Here is a 21914-nt window from a genome sequence, read left to right as displayed (position 1 = left end):
AATGCAGCTATCCAGAATGTCATTTATTCACTTCCATAGATGATGCCTGAACTGCTGAGCTCCAGCATTTTGTGTGCGCGTTACAGGGCATAAGTTGCCCTAACTGTAGCAGTTAGAGGAGAACTGGGAACAGAAGAATTGACGTGCATTTGGTTGAGAGTAAGCATGCTGGCATAGATTCAGTGGGATGAATGGTTTGCTGTCTACTAAGAAACACATAAGTGATATAGGAAAAGATTTCTTTTTTGAGTGAAAAATTCAAGTGGTCAACATCAAGAACAACCAGAACGATGTCAATAAGTGCACTATAATTAGAAGGCACCACAGATTACACTGGAGAGAAGATTGATGTTGGTCCAACAGAAATAATGTACAAATAAGGGAAACCATTCTGGAGCGAAGGCAAATATTTAGGGAAAAATATGGTAAGTGAGGTTATGAAAATAAAAGTAAATTTATGTTGGATTTCCGGATTTAAAATGTTTATATTGGTGGAATTGCTCGTGGATTAAATGATGGCCATAGAATGAGAAAGGAACCAAGGTCATTGACCTGAAGTATTCACTTTCTCAGGATTCTGTCTGACTGTCTGAAGGACACAAGCGCACACGACAGGGTCATCTTTGCGTTTGCTTGGTGGTATTACAATGTCAGCGACATCGCTTCAATTCCACTGCTGTCTGTGTGTTCTCCCCGTGATTACGTGGCTTTTTTTTCCTGAGTGGTCCAGTTTCCCTCCCATATTCCACAGGTGTGTTTGGATTCTTCTGATTGGCCACATGGAGTGTAATTGGGCTGTGGACCCATTGGGTCAGAGGGACCTGTTACAGTGCTGTGTCTTTAAATACAATTAAAATATGTCAGGATTGGGCGAATGGAAGGAATGTTATAGTTAGATATTAACCGGAGCAGCATCTTCACTGTACAGGAGGGTCGTTAAGGGGAAATATGTCAAATGTGGCTGAAAGTGAACATGTGTTTTCACATTGGTTAAGAGATAACTGAACATCCACTTTGGAATTTTATATTCCTCCAAATATGTACAAAATACTGTGAGAAAGCATTGAACCGTACTGTGATCTTGCCTCTGGCCACACAAAAGATTAATGGGTTCAACAGGTATGTTTAATGTCAGAGAAATGTATACAATATACTCCCTGAAATTCATTTTCTTCATAAACATCCACAAAAACAGAGGAGTGCCCCAACGAATGAATGACAGTTAAATGTCAGAACCGCACAGCCGTACATAAGTAGCAGCAAAGCAGTAATGCCCCCCAACGCAAAATAAAAATCTGCACCCTCCACCAAGCACTCAAGCATGCAACAAAGCATCAATAAAGCCACAGACCTGCAGTACCACAAAGACTACTCGTTCACCCGGTAATTCGACATACCACAGGCTCTCTCTCTCTCCCTGATAAGGGAAAAAACAGTGTCTCTGTTGTAAGATGAATACGGAAGTTATCTGGTTGACTTTAAGTACAATCAGAGATGAATTCTGATGGGAACATGTGCTAGTAGTTGTGCATTGGCTGAGTTCTGATTATATAAACTGAGGCAAAATCAATTCTTTTTTAAACTTTGTTAACAATTTTGAGGTTACCAAAATTAATTCAGAATTGTGTGGAGTAGGTGGTAAAATGGTTCACAGATTATCCTGTGGATTATACTTTTATTCAAGGGTACACATCAAAAGGATTTCCATTGGTATTTTGATATCTTGCCTTTCTTCTACAAGGCTTCAAGATTTGTTGCAATTGTTGACTTAAAATTGCAGTTCAAGTACTTGGGAATTATTAACCTGTTCTGCAAATCTAAGATCCGAGTAGAATAATCATAACGGGTGGTTGCTACAACTGTTTGGTTTCGCTTGAACAAATGGACCCAAACTCAGTAATTCCTTCTAAACCCACTTTATTGTTAATACAGAGAAGAAAATAGAGAGTTGTGGGAAATGCTTTATATTGTACACTACCTTCACCACTAATAGGTAGGGCAACCCCTAGTTGTCTACGTCTGCGTGGTCCCTGAAGCAGGCGATCGACCGTGAACTGGCTAGGGTGGAGATCCTTGGCACCGGTTCAGCTGCTCGGCCCGAAGGTGGGAGTCAGGCGAGTGGTCTGTCCAAGAAGGGACTTGCCCACCTTTATAGCACTATTGCCACCTCCCAGTCCAGCTGGAAGAGAGTAGGCATTCAATCCAACATTTATACGACCCCAACTTAGCCAATCCAAGTCCTGGTCATGTATTAAGTCAACATACATTCTCCATACCTGCAAGTACCAAGGTCGATGTGACCTTCAACAATTGGCCTCTGCCTCCCCAGGAACATTAAATCCTATTAAGCTTACAACCAAACAATGTAAAAAAAAACATTTTTAGAGACAAGGTAATTGATTACTTTTACACAAATCCTCACTTTTAGCTTGCTCTCAGGCATGTTATCCTGTAGACCAGAGTCACATATTGTTCTCCCCTTATCTAGTATCAAGGGTCAATCTGCCCAACAACATAACAGGCCCCCAAGTTCCTAATTGTAAACCCATTTCCCTGCCGTGCCAATTTTCATACCCACACGCCTACCCATACACCATACACTTATCTATCATGCACAACCATGATCATACTGAATGGCGGTGCAGGCTCGAAGGGCTGAATAGCCTACTCCTGCACCTATTTTCTATGTTTCTATACATAACCATAAATTAGTTTTAGCATTTAGTTGAACTGACTTGTATGTACTACTTTGAAAGGTACAACAGGAACTATTGGTAGAGCTGTCTTTTCAGATAGCAAAAGACCCCCATGTACTTGAGACAATATTATTAGAGGTTGAAACAAGTGCATTGTGAGGTAGATGAAAGCTTTTGGACTCTCTTGATGTAGATAGGAGGGTTCAGGGAGGGTGTTTCAGAGATTGGGAACTTGGTTAGATAGAAACATATGCAAAACACTGGAGGACCCGGTAGGCTAGGCAGCATCTGTAGAGGAATAAACAGTTGATGGTTTGGACCTGGAACTCTTGGGGGGAGGTGGATAATAACATTTGGAACATGAGACACAGTGTAATCTGGCCATTCAGCCCATTTAATGTGCTCTGCTGTTGCATCATTGCATTCATTATTCCTCAAAACCCCATTGTCCTGTCTTCTCCCTGCAACCTTTGATGCCCTGACTAATCAAGAACCTATCGCACCCTGCTTTAAATATGCCGGATAACATGGCCTCCACAGACATATGTGGCAATGAATTCCACACATTCACCATACTCAGGGCAAAGAGATTCCTCATCTCTTTTTGAAAGGGGTGTCCTTTAATGTGAGCAAGAGAAAATCTGCAAATGCTGGAAATCAAAGTAACACCTACAAAATGCTGGAAGAACTCGGCAGGCCAGGTAGCATCTATGGAAAGAGTTTTGTCGAGTGTCGGGCCGAGACCCTTCATCAGTACTCTCAGTCCAAAATGTCGACTGTTTACTCTTTTCCTGATGAGTTCCTCCAGCGTTTTGTGTCCTTTAATATGACTTGGGAAAAACAAAACTCATGAAGTTTAAAAATGCTTTAAGAAATTGTGAAAATACTTTAATTAGTGGTAATTAATTCATTTCTTTCTATGAGCCTGTCACCTCCCCTGCACAGATTGGCGGCTTAACGCTTTAATAATTTGAGTAAGTTGGACTGAAGATGCATAGGGAATTATGTTTCTAAACTCTTTTGTTTTTTGCTTTTGTCTTTTGCTTTTGTCATTGTTCTGGCTTTATTAGTTTCTACATTGCGGAGTTGATATAATCCCAATAATTAGTGTGGTGAATTAGGGAATCTTGACATTTACCCTTGGGAGTTTTTATCCAAGTTAATATTTGTGTTAAGTCAACTGTTTATCCATTTCTGTGAAAACAGTCCTTATGAGTATTGGCATCAATGATTGTTGAATTTAGACGTCTTACAAACGAAAATAACTTTGAAATCATTTCAACAATGACTACTTTTTAAAACCCAGTGAGTGGACTACATTCTTTATGTGGATTTGAGGTATTTGCGGAATTTGGTGTGTACAAGAGAGAGCAATCAAGTTTTGAGTTGTACACCTGGCAAGCATAGAAAATTAAGCATGTTTTTTTCAGCGCTGCAGGATAACATCTATCAGCTAAAAGTGAAAGTTAGCTCGAAGTGATCAGAATAATATTCTCTGCTTTGTGACAGCTTAAAGTCAAAGCTGATTTCATCAGCCATTATATATCTAGATTGTATTATCATAAATCCATAAATGCTTGTTGGTACATGATTGAAACACTGTAGTTAGATTAATAGGGATATGTAGATAAAAACTATTTGCAATCTCTGATTGCTGTTCTTCAAAGCGTGTACCTGGCAGCTGGTTATTGGCTGTCGCCGCAGTGATTGTCACAAGCCTGTTTCCTTTGTCAAACAGCAACACACAGCACCCGAGACTTTCCGTTCGTTATTGCTTCAGCTGCAGTGTACACAGGATGTAGGTCAAGTCCCGTAAAGTTTCTAATGAACTGATGTCTTGTGTGTAACTTTCATTTGGGGAATTAATGATGGACCGTGTCAGTCAAGAACTATAATGGTACGTGGTAGTATATTTTAAGGATTTGTACTAGTAGTTAGTCATTTTGTAATTCTCATTGCAACATATTTATCAAAGATTGTTGTAAACAAGGAAGATCAAAGAATGCAAAATGTGTCTAAACATAAGCAATTCTTAAATATTTCCAAATCTTAAGTGGCTTAGCATTTTTTCAGTATAGCTTCAATCTTTTTATTTGTATTTTTGCCTTAAATGGGTTTGTTATTTGTTCTGAATCCATTGCAAGAGAGGAGAAACTTTTGCACATGATTTATGCCATGATATATGAATATATGAACATAAATATACCTGTTGTGATGTAGTGCTTCTGTAGCTGCAAATCAATGCCAATGCTGCTGGTTGTAATAAATATTGTAAATTTTGTATATACTTGTGGATAAGTATGCTTAATAGATAAATTCCACATTTTCTATTGATAGTGCAACTTAAAACCACCGATTGTACTAAGCTGACAAGTCACTTGGTGAATTGCTTCTATTGTGAGAGGGCGTTATATTGTGATTAGCAAATATCCTGGGGTACAAATCTGCCACCTAGTGATAGTTAAAAACATTCTATATACATTACAGCATAATCATCGAGAATGCTTGAGTTTACAACAGCCTTAAGCACGCTTAAGCGTACAATTAAGTAGCAAAAAGATCACTACAGTCAACAGTGGTACATCTGTTGACTAGCTTTTTTTATGCCATTAACTATCTTTCTGCCATTACTTTTTTATCAATTATATTTGTCATGTAGATGTAAGTATGCAAAAGGCAAATAATTTATTCAAGGTAGTGAACCAGAATTTCAATATCAGACTGCAAGCGGAGATTGAGTGAACCTTAGTAAAACCCCTTCCTTAATGGGGCTCTGTAACCCAAAGGTACACATATCAAATAGAATAAAAATGACTGACAAAAATAATAGTTCCTGTAACTTGTTAAAGTTCTGGTTTCTGTACAATTTTTGATTTGCAAATAGCCTAACTAGTACAAGATTTTTACAATATGGTTTTCAATTTTCAGCTTAAGTAATTCTTTTTTGGGAGTCCTTGTTTCTCTGCATCAGTAGTATATTTCTGATTTAAATTAATGACGGGAAGTTTGGATATTGCCTCCATAAAAAGTTTTTGACATGCCTGAAACATACTGATAATTCCATTCCTTTTGGCTTTAATTAAACTTGAATGTCATTAATGTCAATTGTCTGTATAGTGCTAATAATCCAGGTTCAGAGGCAGTTAAGTGTGACTCATAATAACACATTCCTGAGATATCATCTGAGCAGGTTTTGTTCACTGGTGTGTATTCAGGTTGAAACATGCACTCAATGACCTCTTTATTAGGTACACCTGCTCCTTAATGTAAATATCTCATCACCTAATCATGAGGCGGCAGCAGCTCAATGCATAAAAGTATGCAGACATAGTCAAGAAGTTCAGTCGTTGTTCAGCCAAACATCAGAATGTGGAGGAAATGTGATGTAAGTGACTCACACAGTGGAATGATTGTTGGTGCCAGACGGGGTGGCTTGAGTTTTTCAGAAACCACTGATTTCCTGGAATTTTCATGCACAACAGTGTTTAGAGTTTACAGAAACAGGTGCAAAAAAAAATACAGTGAGTGGCAGTTCTATGTGTGAAAATGCCTTGTGACTGAGAGAGGACCGAGGAGAATTGCCAGACTGGTTCAAGCTGAAAAGAAGGCGATAGTAACTGGAATAACCACACATTATAACAGTAGTGTGCAGAAGAGCGTCTTTTAATGCACGGCATGTCAAACCTGGAAGTGGATGAGCTACAACAGCAGAAGACCACGAGCAGGAGGTACCTAATGAAGTGGCCTCTGAGTGTACCTGTTGCTTTCATGTTCCTGGTTCCTGTATTACAAGATACTAGAGTTTATATCAAATCTTCATTTAAGCAAATATAGGCACCCCTAATCATGGGAATTTTGATGGTGCAAGTATAAAGTCGAGCTTCTGACTTTCCCTAAATGGATAAGTGAAATTGGCAAAGTTGCAGTTTGGTTTGATCTCTACACTGACTGTAATTATCTGGTCTTTCAGAGCATTGAACTCATTAATTTCAGAGATCGGCATGTTTTCAGTGTTATTTATTGTTCTGATTTCACTTTTCAATCACCTCACCGTTTAAGTTTCCTACAAAGATAGTGCTCTCTGCTATTTGCTCCCCTTTATCTTTTCAGCTGGCACCACCACCCGTCTCATGCATCTGGTATTTCCTCTGTTCTTTGCTTTATTACTAACTTCTGGCAGTTGTGAAGAAAGGCCTTCAGCTTGGAGCAATATTTGTTTCTTCCTCTCCTCAAGACTTGGGAATCCCTAGATTGTTACTGCCAAGTGAAGAAGGGGCACTTGCAATGGCCTTGCTCCATGAAATATTTCCAGCAATTCTGTATACGTGTTTTCAGTTCTTTGGTCCTGACATAAACACAGTGTGATATTAAAGGGCCGGCAGTTACTGGACCCTTCGTCAACTGAATTGATCTAACAAAACAAAGTGGATAAAGGTGAGAACCACAAACTCTTAATGCAGAAGGGACATGCGCCCAACTCTGAGCCATCATGTTCCTTCTGTCACTTATTTCAGGTTGTCTGGTGCTCATAGTACACTGACTCAAAGGCTCCAAAGCCATCGCAAACGTTCCTTCTCCGTGGCAGTAATGATGTAGGGATTCCTAAGCATCAGTGGGGAAGTTGCATTCCGCCCCCCCCCCCCCCCCCACCGGCTTCGCTCCTGTGAGAAGTTTGTTTGGGAATGATGTAGAGCATTCCAGCAAGAGAGTTTTAGCTAAGGTGTTGCCAATGACGCAACCTTCTTTCTTGATGGTCTTCACTGAGATTCGCTCTTGTGGAGACCTAGATAAGAATCACATCTTGGGATGCTGTCATGAAGTAATTGCATCCAAATTTGAGTGTACTCCTTGGTCCTTCTGGAGATAGCACATGGTGAAGATCATGTCTGTTGTACCTAGGATAGACAGAAGTCATGCTGGAATCCAAGAGGTTGTTCTTTGTCCACTGAGAGGAGATGGTAAAGGAAAACTTGCAGTTGTCCTTTACAGTTAGTCAGAATACCCCTCTTATTACCTTTGGATTTGTCTCTTGTGTTGAAGATGATCATGGTCTGCAGTTCATCATAATTGACACCTGCAAAGAGACATTTGGTTTCTCTACCAAGAAGTTTCAGCAGTAGGTTTACTAGAATGACTCGGAGTAAAACTAGTTTTACTAGAATGACTAGGAGACCTACAAATCTGAGATGTTCTAGAATTAGAAGTCAGGCTGTTCTGAAAGGGACGAAGACAGAAAACCCAGTCCTTAAAAGAATGGACAGTAGATGGAAAGAGTGCAAAACGCTCAACAACATCAGCCATGATGTTCTTCAGCATTTCAAGGTCATCTTTGATCCAGAATCCAGGGGCCTATCAATTAGCTACAGGAAGAAATACTTAATTTCCACCCCAGCTCTATCCTTAATGTGAGCAGCCTTAATTCCATCCCACTTGATCAGATGAAGCCCAACTAGAACTCACTCTGTAAGTAACTTTTCTGAAGATGAAAAGAAACTCAAAAGTGAGAAAATATTTTCACTTTTGGAGTGGATGTTTAATAATTTATTATTGAAGAGGAATTAGGAGGGCATTTGATCATATACTCAGCCAATATGGTTATCTGTAAGGGAAATTGAATTTGAGACCGTTGACAGAATTTATCTTGGTAGACATGACAATACCAAATTGATTAAGGAAAACCAGTAGATGTGCATTTGTATTTCCAGAAGGCATTCAGTGAGGTGCAAGGAAAGATTGTTACATCGGGTATAGGCTAACATTGGTGAAGAGAGGTCAATGGCTAACTAACAGGAAATAGTTGCGATAACTCTGAATTCAAATTGGCCATCAATAACAAATAGAGTATAATCTGAATTAGTACTGAGGTTTATAACAAAACTATTGAATTGGGTGGGCATGTTGATCAGCAGGGAGCAGTTGGTCTGAAGGCCTTGTGTATACAGAGGAACAGTGCTTACTGAGAACAAATTTGCTGATTACACACATAACAGGTGGGCTACAGGTAATGCGAAGAGGTCAAAGAGCCTCTAAAGGATATGTGAGTGGCGGATGAAAAGTAATGTGGGGAATATGTGGAGTTGCCCACTTCAGAGGAAGGAGTGAAAAAGTGATTTATTTTCCTCAGTGAGACTACACAAAATGTCATACAAGGTGATTTATGAGAGCATGATAATGGGTGAAAAGATGGTACAGGGGCCTAGCAAGTAATTAGGAAGCTAATAGTATTTAACAGCTTGTAGCAAGCTGAAGTTTGCTTTGGAAGGGAAAAAACAAGAGAAGAACTGGAGTTGCCATTAGGCAGATATTTCTCAACAGCTTTTGCGTTGAAAGGTTCATGTAATAGGAAGGGAGGGGAAGCCCAGAGGAATTGTAATCTCTGGGCAAGTGTTACAGAGAGAATTGTTTGAGCTGTGGGCTGACAAAGCCTTCAGGTTGTGAAAACCTTTGTACCCAGGTCTTTAATGAATGGTGACATTTCTGAGTATGGAAAGCATATGGATTACAAGCATAGGAAAGTTTTGATAGCTGCTTTATAGGGTACAGGAGAGCCTGCACCTGGAGTTCTGCATATTGTTAGAGTCTCCATACTTAAGGGATGATCTACTAACAGCCTCTTGTACAAAACTGTTAATTAGGTTAATTTCTGGAAAGAAGAGTTGGACAGAAAAAAGGTTATATGTGTTGAAAAAGCAGAGGTGGTCTTATAGAAACATACGAGGTTCAGAGCAGATATTGTTCCTAGTGTAGGCATCTGGCATTATGGGATGCAGTTCCAGAATGAGGCTTTCCAGGGAATGTTTTCTGAACTGTGAATCTTTGGAGCTCTCTGCACTGGAGAGCAAAGGAGGAGGAGTCATTGGGTGTATTGAAGGCAGAGATCGACGGATATAAACCTTGAAGGATGTGGGAAAGGAAAACAAACATGGTGTTGAAGCTTAGATTGGATCAGCCACAATCTTTGTGAATGATGGAGCATCTTGAGAGGGCGATTGCTCTACCCTTGCACCTGTTGGTATGCTCCGGTGTTAATTATTAGGATCTTTGTTCAGAATCTGCAAACAGTTTAAAGCATTTTATCAAAGACTGACCTTGGTATGTAATTCTCAATATAAACTGACAACTTTCCCCAGTAAAAACGCCTGTCTTTAATTGTGATAATCTAATTTAAATATAGTCATTATAATCTAATTTAAATATAGTCATTTAAATATAGAAAATGGGTATATCACATCATTTGGAAGGAGGTTTGAAAATACTTAAGGAGATCAGAGGCAAACCTAATATTTGATTCATAATTTACCATGTTGAAAAATGACCAAATTCTATACTTTTGTAGATGCCTGTCATATTCAGTGGTAATAGGTGAAGAATTGTCCTATCGTCTGGACAGAGTTCTATTTTATCTGTTTTCTGTTGATTCTTAATGACAGGAAAGTCACAATAATAAAGAGAATAATATGCCTATAATTTCATTAAGCAGGCATTCTTGTAATTGATTCTTTAATTGATTCTTGCACAATAGCAAATGTGAACTTCATCAATTGTGTACATTACAATAAGATGTATGCATTTGTTGAAATGTGTTCATATTGACATTGTTGTAAATTAAACATTGATTTAATTTTATCTGTGCACATTTGCATGTATTCTGCATTGTTAACCATGATACAATATTGCTTGATTTTTAAAAAAAATGTTCTTTTCTCTTTTTTTCCCCCTCTGGTTAAGGCCCTTTTCCTCTTTCTGGAGCAAATAAAAGACCTGAAGCATCATGATGGCCAGTAAAAGAAATCTTGATTGCATAGATTCCCTGACTTGTAGCAAGATGCCTCGACTGGAGAATGAACACAATGAGTTATCAACAGCGATTTGTAAATCCAGCACCCAGCCGAGTTACATGCAAGCAAATTCCCTTAAATACACCGGATCTTATTTAGCATATCATCTTAGAAATCGAGACGGAACTGACCCCTCAGGATTCTGGAACCAGTCACATCCCTATATGCAAACCACAAGTAGTCCATCTGTCCAGTCACAACCTATTGAAGACGGTCGCCTCAGCAGCCATTTGTATCAGACAGAAAGTGAAACTCCTTCTTCAACACTTCAACGAACTGTAAATGAGAAAGATAAGCTTGATTTGGTCAAAGATCTGATAAACGTTCGGTCAAAGTGGGTCACTTTTGTGGAACGACAGAAGAGCCTGAGAAACGGTCAGAATATTTCTTCTGCAGCTGGGAAACTTAACTTGCTTCCACCTGCAGTCCACAACTGCGGAAATGTAGCATTTCCACAACCTGTGTATAGAAGTAGCATTTGTTGTTCCGGGGCTGGCTGCTCCTTGGAGAATTCAGCGGATCATCTTCATAGAAGGGGACAGGACACTGAATGGAGAATGGCAGCTCCGGTTACTTCAGCTTGTCCAATTGCAAACAGCGATCACTTGATGAGAACTCAGCAGTATTGTAATCCTCTTTTGAAAAATAAATCACTGCACCATGGATCTAGTCATACACCGATTAGCTCCATGCCCAGAATGCCCAAGGAAACTAGAAGACTGCCTGGAGTGCCATCACCCCTGTGCCAAGGGTATGGTTCTTACAATAGTAATGTTCTGCAAGACCTCAGGTATTCCATGCTGCCATACGAAAACTCCAACGGAAATGTGCCAAATCATGCATCCATGCACGGCCTCCAAAACCTCCAGAAGCATCCTTTGCAGCTGTATTCGGCGAGTGAAGGACCACAGGTACAGCCGCCTTTTTATTGTGACAAGTCGTCACCCCCAAAGTTCCCCATTCCCATTCAGCCAAAAGCTGTACACTCACAAAACACTATCTTAAATCAGCAGACTGCAGGTCCCTACTCGCTGTTGCACTCTCGTGGCCTCCGAGCACAGGTGAGCAGGTGTCCGTACCCAGTTCAGGGCACAGGAGGCCGGTTGCCTGATTCCAGTTCCACGTTCGTAGGGCAGCTAAGCCCAGGGACTCCTTACCCCCACTACTCCGAATCTCTCGGATATCCTGTTCCTCACCCTCCATTGCAGAAAGGTATCCCCATACCAGGTCCTTTGATTCATCCCGGGGTAGAATCCGGAGGGCAGCTGGAATTGCAGAGTCCCTCCAGGAAAAGCTCATCCATATCTCGCCAAGACCCAGCAAGTGGAAAGCTGCCTCCATCTGAGACCTTGCACCTCAGGTCACAGGCTACTGTTGACACACAAACAGAGAAGCGATGTTACAACTCATTGAACTCGCTTTCCAGTCATCAGCAGTTGATAAGTAAACATAGTGCCTTCCAGCCAGTTATCTCTGGGAAGCACTTGAAGGGGACATATGACAGACCAACCATCTCCCCTGCAGATCAAAGACCAAATGATATTTATGTACACGAACATATACCAAGCATAGATATTTTGTCCAATAGCAATCACGGTATATCAACATTCAGTAAGGAGAACGAAGGCATCAAAGCCAAACTGGTCGACTCTGGCCTGGGTAGCCCATCAAAGTGTTATAATAATAGTCCAAATAGGAAAGCATCAGAGATTAATTTCCTATCTGCCTCTTCCTCTCGGGAAGGCAGGAGACTCTCTGCTCCTTCCCCACCTATGCCGGTTATTAATAACGTATTCAGTTTGGCTCCTTATAGATCTTACCTGGAAGCCACGGGTCTGTTTTTCTCCAGATGTCAGAAATGTCAGTCAGATTGCAATAAATCTGTGAACTGTTCATGTTCTTCAGAAAGTAAAACTAAACATAATCGCAATGCTGGAGTCATCGATCCAGATCTGCACAAGCAAAGCCCTGCGAAGCTTTCAAAGGGCATCACTGAATTACAATACAAGGATGCTGAGTTGATGCAAAGCAGCTCTCCTCTCTGCACGGGAGCCAGTCAGAAAGAGGGCTCGTCAGGAACGGAACTGAAGAAAGCAGAAAGTGAGAAGAATCCTGATACTCAGCATCAAGACATTAATTTGTCTCCTAACCTCAGGATTCACAATGTTCCACATCAGCCAAGTAGCAACTCTGCAGCGGGTGACGAGCCTGATCATAACGCTAGAAAAACCGAGGTGACTAAAATGCACTCTGAGTCAGTGTTAGACCTCAGTATTAAGAACAAGAATCAGCCTGTGGCTGTCACTCGGCCCAAGATCTCATCTGCTTCTGGATTGGGGGAAGATCGAGAAAGTCCTGGAGGAACCATAAAAGAGAAAGAAGAGAGAGTGGTGTCCACAAGCAATGCAGAGGGACGAGAAAGTACAGCAGATGCCACTCAGCGGGCTCCATCTTCAGTTCCCTGTGATTTCAGGGAAGAATTGAACGACAAAGAAGTACCAAGTGAAAAGGAGGAGAATACTACAGCAGAATCTCAGAGTAATAAGAGAAGACAAAGCCCCGGAGCACCATCTGAGAGTAATGGGAAAGGAGCATTGAAAACCTCTGAGACCAGCAATGTGGTAAACAATACTGCCCTCACAATGGAACTGAGTAAATATAAAATACTGAGACCAGCCCCGGCTCGAGTGGATGGATCCAATCCTATTCAGGCAGCTGGAGACTCTGATGCCAAAAAGTTAAGTTTGCTTGGATCAGTTAATCCATTGCGATTAGTTCTGAGACCACTGAAGTTAGTCATTCCTGATGAGCTAAAATTGCCAGTGAGTCCTGTTACACAATCCAAAATGTCCCCCTGTGAAACTGAAGTTGGCATTCCCAGTAATAACGAATTAGTGCAGAGTGAGAGTAACACTTACTTCTCCTTTCTGCATCTTCATCAGTCCCTGTGTAACATGATTGTGCGGTCTGTGGCCGAAACGTCTGAAGAAGTTTTGCGTGGATGCTTGCAGGACATTGAGATACAGAACCATGGCAAGGAAAATCCAAAGATGAGACCTTCACTAAAATCGAAGAATACTACTAGAAACGTTGAGGTATTAAAGATGTCAAAGTCACAGGACATTTGGCTCAATTATGGACAAATTCAACCAACTATGCAAAAGCTGCTCTCCCATCTGAGAGCCTACCATTTTACCAGAAGGTGCCCGTTCCCCCATGTAATAAGAGCTGGCACAATTTTCATTCCAATATATTTAGTGAAGGAGAAACTGTTTTCCAGCGTCAAAGGTGCAATGATTGATCAAGTTTTTCAGGAGCACAAAATAGAACTGCGGCCAACAACTCTCTCGGAGGAGAAGATACTGCAGAGTGAGTTGCATCTTCAGAGATGTTCCTCCAGATTAATCAAGCTGCTCTCCCTGAAGCAGCTGCCCGAAATCTATCCAGATTTGTTGAATGTTCTGTGGCATTCTTGTGCAAAAGTCCGCCTCGGTAAGTAACTTACATACCTTAGGTGAGAGCTGTTTCTCTGGCAAGTCCAACAACAACTTAATATTGTCAAGCTTTTTAGCTTCAAACCATTTAAAACTTGTTAGCCGGAGAAGTCCAAATCACAGGGTCCTACTGTAATTTCATAAATGAGCTATTATTAGTCAATGTGTCACTTGGAAAGCTTCACTTTTTTCCCTCCCTTTTCTCACATTTTCATCTCCCAGTTAGCCTTAACTGCTATGATTGAAATGAATTAACAATTTGACCTACTTGCTAAATAATTGCTACTTTCAAAATATACATGCCTTCTGTTCTTTGTATTAAATACTAATGGTTCAGTCTTGTAGAATAAGTATATTGAACCCCAAAATCTCTAAATGAAATAAACTCAACTTTTTAGTTTTGATGCATAGTTCTGTAACAGTTGTCAAACAGTTGACTGTATGGAATCTGGAACTGTTCATCCTTTCTGAAAACATCCCATTATAGAAGTTTTCCACAAATATCCCACCTTGTAGCTTGAAAGCTTGATTCATGCTTTTTATACAGGTTATTTCTGAAAAGACAGTATTAAGTTAACCCTGGTTTTTACAGTTGACTTTGGACAATCCCATAAGACTGAAGACAACAGAATTGGTTGTGGTATGACTTAAGTGATTAACAGCTTTTACTTGGGCAATGGGAAGGGGTATAATAAGAAAATGTATGCCAGATCTGTTGATGTTACCAAACTGAAATTCTATTTCAATGAGTAATAATTAAGAAAGTACAAAATTGAGTGTTTGAATTTGTTGACTCCGTTAGCTTTTCTAGACTTTTTTTAAAATCAGTGATTGCCATTCTCCAGTGGTTTGGTTTACCTTACTGTTTCCTGTCCACATACAACCAGGAGGGGTTAATAATCACCAAAGAATGCATGTAGTCTTGAAGAGGTGAAATTCCACCCTTGCTGTTGCTCGCCCTCCCCTAGCCTCTACCAACTCCTAATTTTGTCACCATCCCTAGTCGGTGTAAAAAAAAATTAAAATACCATTTAACTATTAGGTGAATATTCTCCAAGAAAGAAATTTGAGTTGATCAGTTTATTCAATAAGGACAATGTATCACAGTGCAACACACACATACACAATACTGGAAGAATTCAGCAGGGCAGGCAGCATCTCTGGAGAGGAATAAACAGTCCACGTTTCAGGCCAAGACCCCACATCAGCGCCAGTCTGACCATCAAGCACCTATTTGACCGTATCCTATCCTAACCCATTTTATTTTCCACTTTCTCCTGTCCCCTTGATTTGACCACTCTCCCACGCACTAGAAACAATATACAGTGCCTGTAATTCTTCAAATCTACACATGCTTGGGATGTTGGAATAAAGCAGAGCAGCCGGGGAAAGTTTCACAATTGTAGGGAGAACATTACAAACTCCACACAGCAGAGGAGGTCCAGATTGAACCAGCTCACTGCTGTTTAATGGATTCACTCTTAGCTGGACCTCCCTTGTGTTAACCAAGTTGTGGTATGTTTAAAGTGGCTGAGTGTCAACTCCAAACGGGAATAACTCCATGTTATAAGCTGATATTTGTTGTTCTTATGTTCATCTTCAATTCTCAGGAATCTGCTACAACTAGAGTCAACATTCAAAGAAAAACATTCCTGATTTATGTTCAAAAATACCTGGAAATAAGCACGATAGCCAAGAATACAGGCTTCAGAAGAACATAGCATAATAAATACTTTAATGTTTGGGGGTTAAAAAGGACAAACTTAAAGCAAGAAGGTGTAGGATTTAAATGAATTGGTGGTCATGGTTGGGTATTCTGGGAAAGGTGGCTTTTAATTTAAACTTCTTGCCAAGCTGCTTGTAACCCTAAACTTGAATGAACATTTCTATCAACACACCTGACACTAGTTATCTGTTTGGCTTCGCTCTGCCATTTTGATGCTATTTTCTGTTGGATATCTATAAGCATTGCTGAAACTCCCCAATTTCATTTACAAAAAGTATTAAAGATGGCAAACAAAGGCATCAACAATAGCCTATTCCATCTTCCAGGTGGGAGTCATTTGGCTTAATAATACCATCCTTATTCTGAAGTCCATTTCACCATAAGTACTCTGAAACAAATTTGAGCTAAAATTGCACATTTCACCATTTTGATTTCTTGCATTACCCTCTGCTTCCTCTTTTTCTCATCCCAATGTGATTAGTGATTACATTTCCATTTGCTAATCATTGCTCAACATGTTCCTTCATCTTTCTAAGTTTGATTTCTAGCATTCATTGTTTCTTAATGTCTTTTGTGTACATTGGACATAACCAGATTTATTACCATTGAAGCTGGAGTCTTTCTGGTTTGTATTGTTCAATTATTTAGTCATTGAGGTACAATGAAAATTTATTTTACCCTTTAGGCAGAGGTTCCCAACCTTTTTTAATGCCATGGAGCCTTCGTATGAACTGAAAGGGGTTACGGACACCAGCTTGGGAAACTCTGCATTAGGGAAAGTGTTCCCTGGTATTCTATTCTCCTGTAGTGAGTCTACCACATAATACAGCATCATGGAAAAATATGCAACAGATTGCAGGGAAGGAATTTCTTGTTTAGTCCTTGAATTGTACCTCTTGTGTGGAATACTGAATTAATCCTGGCTTCTGATTTCCCCTGGGTTTACTCTAATGAAAAGTATCACTTGCATTTCATGAGGTATATTGAAAGTTTTCTTAATGCCAAGCTTAGAATGCATGACCTTGCAGCATCTGCAAATGGTCAAATGAAGTAAATTGCTCATTAGTATTACATCTACTTTCATTGCTGAGTCTAACTTATAGAAACTCTCTTCCTGATCTGCCCAGCTTTCTTTCTCCATTCAGCGCCTGGTCTAATTTGAAAAATGACAAGTGGCTCTTCATCAGCCAGCCTTTCTATCCATTGTAAACTATATTCTCAACTCTTAATATTAAACTTGCAGACTGTGAATTAAAATACAGTCAGAGAGCAAGATGACTTCAAGTAAGGCCAATAACAAGATTTGTAATGTTAAAAACGTGCAGAAAAATAAAGCATGCATGATTGGAGATAGAGGAAGCAAACTTCATGCTGAATACAAAATATAAGATTTGGAAAATAATATGCATATATTTATTCAATGTTTGGTTTAAAGGACCTGCATACTTTGTCTTTTATCTTGTTAAACATGCTTGAAATCAAATTTAGTTTGGAAGTTTTGATAAGTTGTGTGTTGTCACTAAAACTCTGCTTTTCAGATAAATCTCTCCCTGATGTTCTAAATTGCACCCTAGGTCTCCACTGCCTTTGCCATGGAGGAAATCACTTAGCCCTTTGCAGAGCTAGGAGGGTAGTTCACTGCACATTTACAAACAGGGATAATGTGGGTGAAGAAGAGGCAAATCTTATCACTACGAGATGCACTTTAAATAGTTTCTGTGCAAAAAATAGTAGATGTAATCTGCAATATGAAGCTCTTGAAATTCTCAGCAACATAATAGAAACTGATTTTTGTACCAATCTTAAAATGTATATGAGGCTTAAATCTTGCATTAATAGTTAAAGATCGATGTAAATAAATTTTTATTTTGCAGATCTACCTACACATGTTGATCTAGATGCTCCAGTGCAGGTATATTTTAACCAGTGTTTTGAATCCTGTAGCGTTTTCTTTTTGTTTACTTTCTTTAATCAATAATGATTTAATTCGCTTTTCTGAAATACTGATTGGATGTGATTCTTGCCTTTCACAGGTGGAGAAAATGAGAACACCCTGAAGAAGACTGCCATCACCCCAAGTCCGGCTGAAATGGGTGGTAGAAAAAATAAGTCAGATCCTGGTTCTGCTAAAAAGAAAAAAGTAGTAAGCAAAACACCAGGAGAAAACCCTCCTCCCATTAAAGAAAAGCCCAATGATGGCGTTACTGTAGCCAAACTTGGTGTAAAACTAAGAAAAAGGCAAAGAAATGATAATATTTCTTCATGCACAAATTCCAGTCCTGTATGTACTAACTCTAGCATTGGTACATCGTCTGGACACAAAGTAAGCCCATCATCAGTTGACCAGTCAGAAGAACCTTGCTCCACAGAACCTGATCAAGATGCTTCTGCGGCAAAGTTATCAAAGGAGTCCCAGCCAGCTCCTCGAAAGTTACGCAAAACTACCAGAGAGCTTTTGGACGAAAAGGCTATTGTGAAAAGTAACTTTGACAAAAAAGGCAGCACTTTGGTAGTTAAGTTGAATAGAGTAGTTATTAAAAATGATGACAAGGGACCAGACATTCCCCGCTCTGTAAAGATCAAAGAATTACAACCACCAGTAAAGAAAAACAACACTGCACTGAGGCCAACTAGAAGCACATCTAAAGTGCTCCACCTTCGTGGCTCTATTGTGCGGCTAAAATTTCAGAAATCTGTGAAAGCCCCTCCACCCAGAAACATAGTATTGAAACCATTTACCACTAGAAAGCCTTTAGTGACTCGGAATTCTCAACGGTTGAATCAGAAGAAAAGTTTGAAACCTCTACACTTCAAAGAACGTCAGGAGAAAGAGTACCCCAATTTAGTGGGCAAACGTATCAGACATCTGTATGAGGAAAATGATAAAACTGAGTCTTGGTATAAAGGTGTAGTACTTCGAGTGCATGAAAAGCACCAGAATCCTCTAAAGACTGTGTATGAAGTCAAGTATGACACTGAACCTGATTGGCAGTACTACCTTGAACTCTTGCAGGATTATGAGAAAGGATGGCTGAGAGTTGATGACTGACTTCTTTTAAAAGTAAAATTAAGAATTGTCTTTTAATATTTGGGGTGACCACTATAGAAATTGAAACAAACAACTTGTAAAGGAATAGCAATTTTGCATTTTGTAAGAGATCTACAACAAGTCTTTTGAGTTTACCTGCAGAAAATGATACCTCTACAGCCATTCATTCCTTCCTGGCAAAGTAATGTGTGCTTTGATTTTAGTTACAACTAAAGCTGTTGGTGTGAGTCTGGGCAAATAAGATGTAATGTCAAATGTGGATGATATGGTATACATGTTTCAAGTTCAAATTCCTGAACCAAATTATATGAGTAGAATTACATGTACATTAGATTCTCCTTGTTTTCAAAAGCACAAAGTGCAGAAACAGCCCTTGATGTGTGCCCCTTGTCTCTGGTGTTTGGTGTGAATTCTCTTCTCTAGGATCATGCAGCCAGAATCCTGAGCAAATATGCATTTCATCTGTTTCTTTGGGCTGAAAATGTTCAGGGAGATTATAGTCCCTGAACAATATTTCCCAGCATCACTGGGCTAATTTACAGTGTAAAAGATGTGATTTTAAATTTCTGGGTAGTACAAACAGGGCATTGAAAACCATTTGTGTGTATCATGTTTCTTGTAGTTTGGCTCACCAGCCTGGAATACAAATTTGTATTTAAGGTTCAATAGTACAGAAACATTTGTAAACTCCTTTTTAACCTCCCTCCCCACCTTTTGTCTTCTGAACATACAAGTGTGTTGTGCTTTAATGCATAAACAGTACTGCCTGTGTTGGTCTTTGGTAGAATATAATTCAATAACCAATGATACAGAAATATCAATTTCAATATTTTGTCATGTTAAGACCATCTTTTTTACTTGCAGGAATCACAATCAGCTACTTATCAATAGTAGCAAATGTATATTGACAAGCATTATTCTTGCAGTAAACTTGGCTCCCTTTCATCTGTTGAAAACTATGCATGCATCCTATTCATGGAGATGCATGTGCTCATCTCTTTATTGCTGCTGTACAGACTAATAACTTGATGAATTGATACCAATTAAGTAGCATAGTTACACTGTGGTGTTTTCTACTTTTAATAACTTACTTTTTATATCTTAGTAAGTTAAGGATGTTGATATAGTGTGCTTAAATGTGAATGGTAGGCTGAAAGACCATTGTTACAAACTACTTTGAATTATATACTTTTGTATAAAGATTTTAAACTATTGAAATTTGTCTCGTTCTTTTGAATGTATTTGTAATGAAGTATGTTAAATATGACTCCAGAAAAGATGCTTGCAAATGTACATTGTCTGTATGCCATGGGATTTGGCAACAGTCAACCTGTCTTGTTTTAAGTATTTGGTATACTTTGTGGATCCCTGCATTGTAGGCTGCAGTTCCAGGAGTCCCAACAGACTGATACAAAAGAATTTTCCTGCTCTTGAGAACGATGCTGAGCTACAAGAAAACCAAAGAATAGAATGACTTATGTAGTTATGATTTTAAGGTAGGTATCTTGGAAGATCACCCACACAACTAATAAATAAATGGGTCTTCTAGTCTTATTGAAGTTTAAGCAGTGCCCAAAGCATCACCTGTTTTGTTTTTTATCAAGTAATTTAATTGGTCACTTGGAGCAGATGAAACAGATTCTTTGTTTCTTTTAAGATGCTCAAACACTGCACTGCTGGTTGTCCGCTCAAATATTTGACACATTCAGTGTGATGCTACTACAGTCTGTGATCTAAGGCCATGGGACGAGATGCAGGCAGAGCAGAAGCTGATGATTTCAATAAAGATTTATTTGCCATAAAATTGCTGTGTTCTGTGTAACTGCAAGAATTTGGACCAAAGATGTGCTGTTCATGGCTTGATTTATTTAAATAACACATAAGCAAATGCATTTCACTATCTCAGTGCACGTGATGATAATAAACCACTACTGCAGATCCTAAAAATCACATTCAACAAAATGAAATTCTGAGCATGTTACAATGTAATGTACATTTAGGCCAAACGTATTGCATTGCTCCAAGGCATAGATTCCATTTGGCCTTTCCTACAGTTATACAGTCCTCTGTCATCTAGTTAATTCCTGACATGCCTTCTAATTTGCCCAGTATTTACTGGGTAGCTCAGCTGTGGCTGACACTGAAGATGTGAAGCCAACAAGAAGTGTACATTAGAATATTTCTAAGAGACATGAGAAGCATTTCAAACCATCTTTCAGAATGAAGAACTTCTCTATCTGCATTTCTTCTCTGTGATGACTCCAATTACATACAACAAGTACACCAACCTTCTCATGACTGGATTGTCTTAAGTCTTGCTATATGCCGGCAATTTAACAAATTGGGTTCCTTTAGATAACTCCTGCATTCTCTATTTCTTGTTTTTGGCTGAATATATTGATGCAAAAGAAGAAATTGTTATGGCCTATATTTTGTGTGGGCACTTCATACTCAATGCACTTTCCTTGTACATTAACAACATTCAGTGGCGTTTTTCAAAGTTGGAGCCCTCTTACTCTTGAGGTTATCTGGTTTCTTGATGCTCCGTTCCCAGAGGAAACAAATGAGTGGTTAATTTTTTCTAGATTTACCTCAATTGAACTTCCTCAGCAGATGGAGCAATCAGTGAGTGATAGAGATGGCACTGCCTCTGACATCCATTGAGGTCTCTGCTGGTCAGTGTCACCGTGGATGTTTCCAAGCTGTGTATGTGATGATGGAAGCCAACGCAATATGATACTGAAAGCAAGCTGTTGCCCATGCAACTGATGAATCCAAAGGAACAGAGATCAGTACAGTTTGGCAACAGCATTGTCATAGGAGGTTTTCTGGTTTTCAACAGCATTGTCATAGGAGCACCCCACTTATTCCAGGTTACTCCAAAGCCTTCCCCATAAGTGGGTATAGCCACAAGTATTTTAAGTTTTCCTTCTATTTTAGCTGTCAACCACGGCCGGTGAGACCCAAGCTGCTTGAAGCGGCTTATTTTAAGGCGCTGGTAACTCTTCTTTGCCCCTTCTTTCAGTCGAAGTGGCTCTGCCAGGCTTAGTAGCTAAACTATATGTAAAGGCCAGGGGCTGGACTTGGACATGAGAGGCATGCCATTGGGAG

General features: G+C 39.5%; 1 protein-coding gene across 7 annotated transcripts in view; it reads left to right on the top strand.

The window, feature by feature from the left end:
* The window catches only part of c21h15orf39 (chromosome 21 C15orf39 homolog), a 72482-nt gene extending 51884 nt beyond the window's left edge, over positions 1–20598 (top strand). For 4 of the 7 annotated variants that reach the window (XM_059946165.1, XM_059946166.1, XM_059946168.1 and 1 more), the window contains 2 exons: positions 10425–14026; positions 17788–20598. In XM_059946165.1, coding sequence (XP_059802148.1) covers positions 10468–14026; positions 17788–18803 — 4575 coding nt within the window. In that variant the 5' untranslated portion in view covers positions 10425–10467 and the 3' untranslated portion in view covers positions 18804–20598. Of the gene's footprint in view, positions 1–408; positions 426–4475; positions 4594–10424; positions 14027–17628; positions 17667–17787 lie in introns of those variants that run through there. The other 3 variants (XM_059946172.1, XM_059946171.1, XM_059946170.1) reach the window with 3 other exon arrangements.
* The last annotated feature ends 1316 nt before the right edge of the window (positions 20599–21914 follow it).

This window comes from Hypanus sabinus, chromosome 21, assembly GCF_030144855.1.
Source record: "Hypanus sabinus isolate sHypSab1 chromosome 21, sHypSab1.hap1, whole genome shotgun sequence".
Lineage (NCBI taxonomy): Eukaryota > Metazoa > Chordata > Chondrichthyes > Myliobatiformes > Dasyatidae > Hypanus > Hypanus sabinus.
The sequence above is the reverse complement of the archived record's forward strand: the minus strand, read 5'-3'. Positions and strand labels throughout refer to the sequence as shown.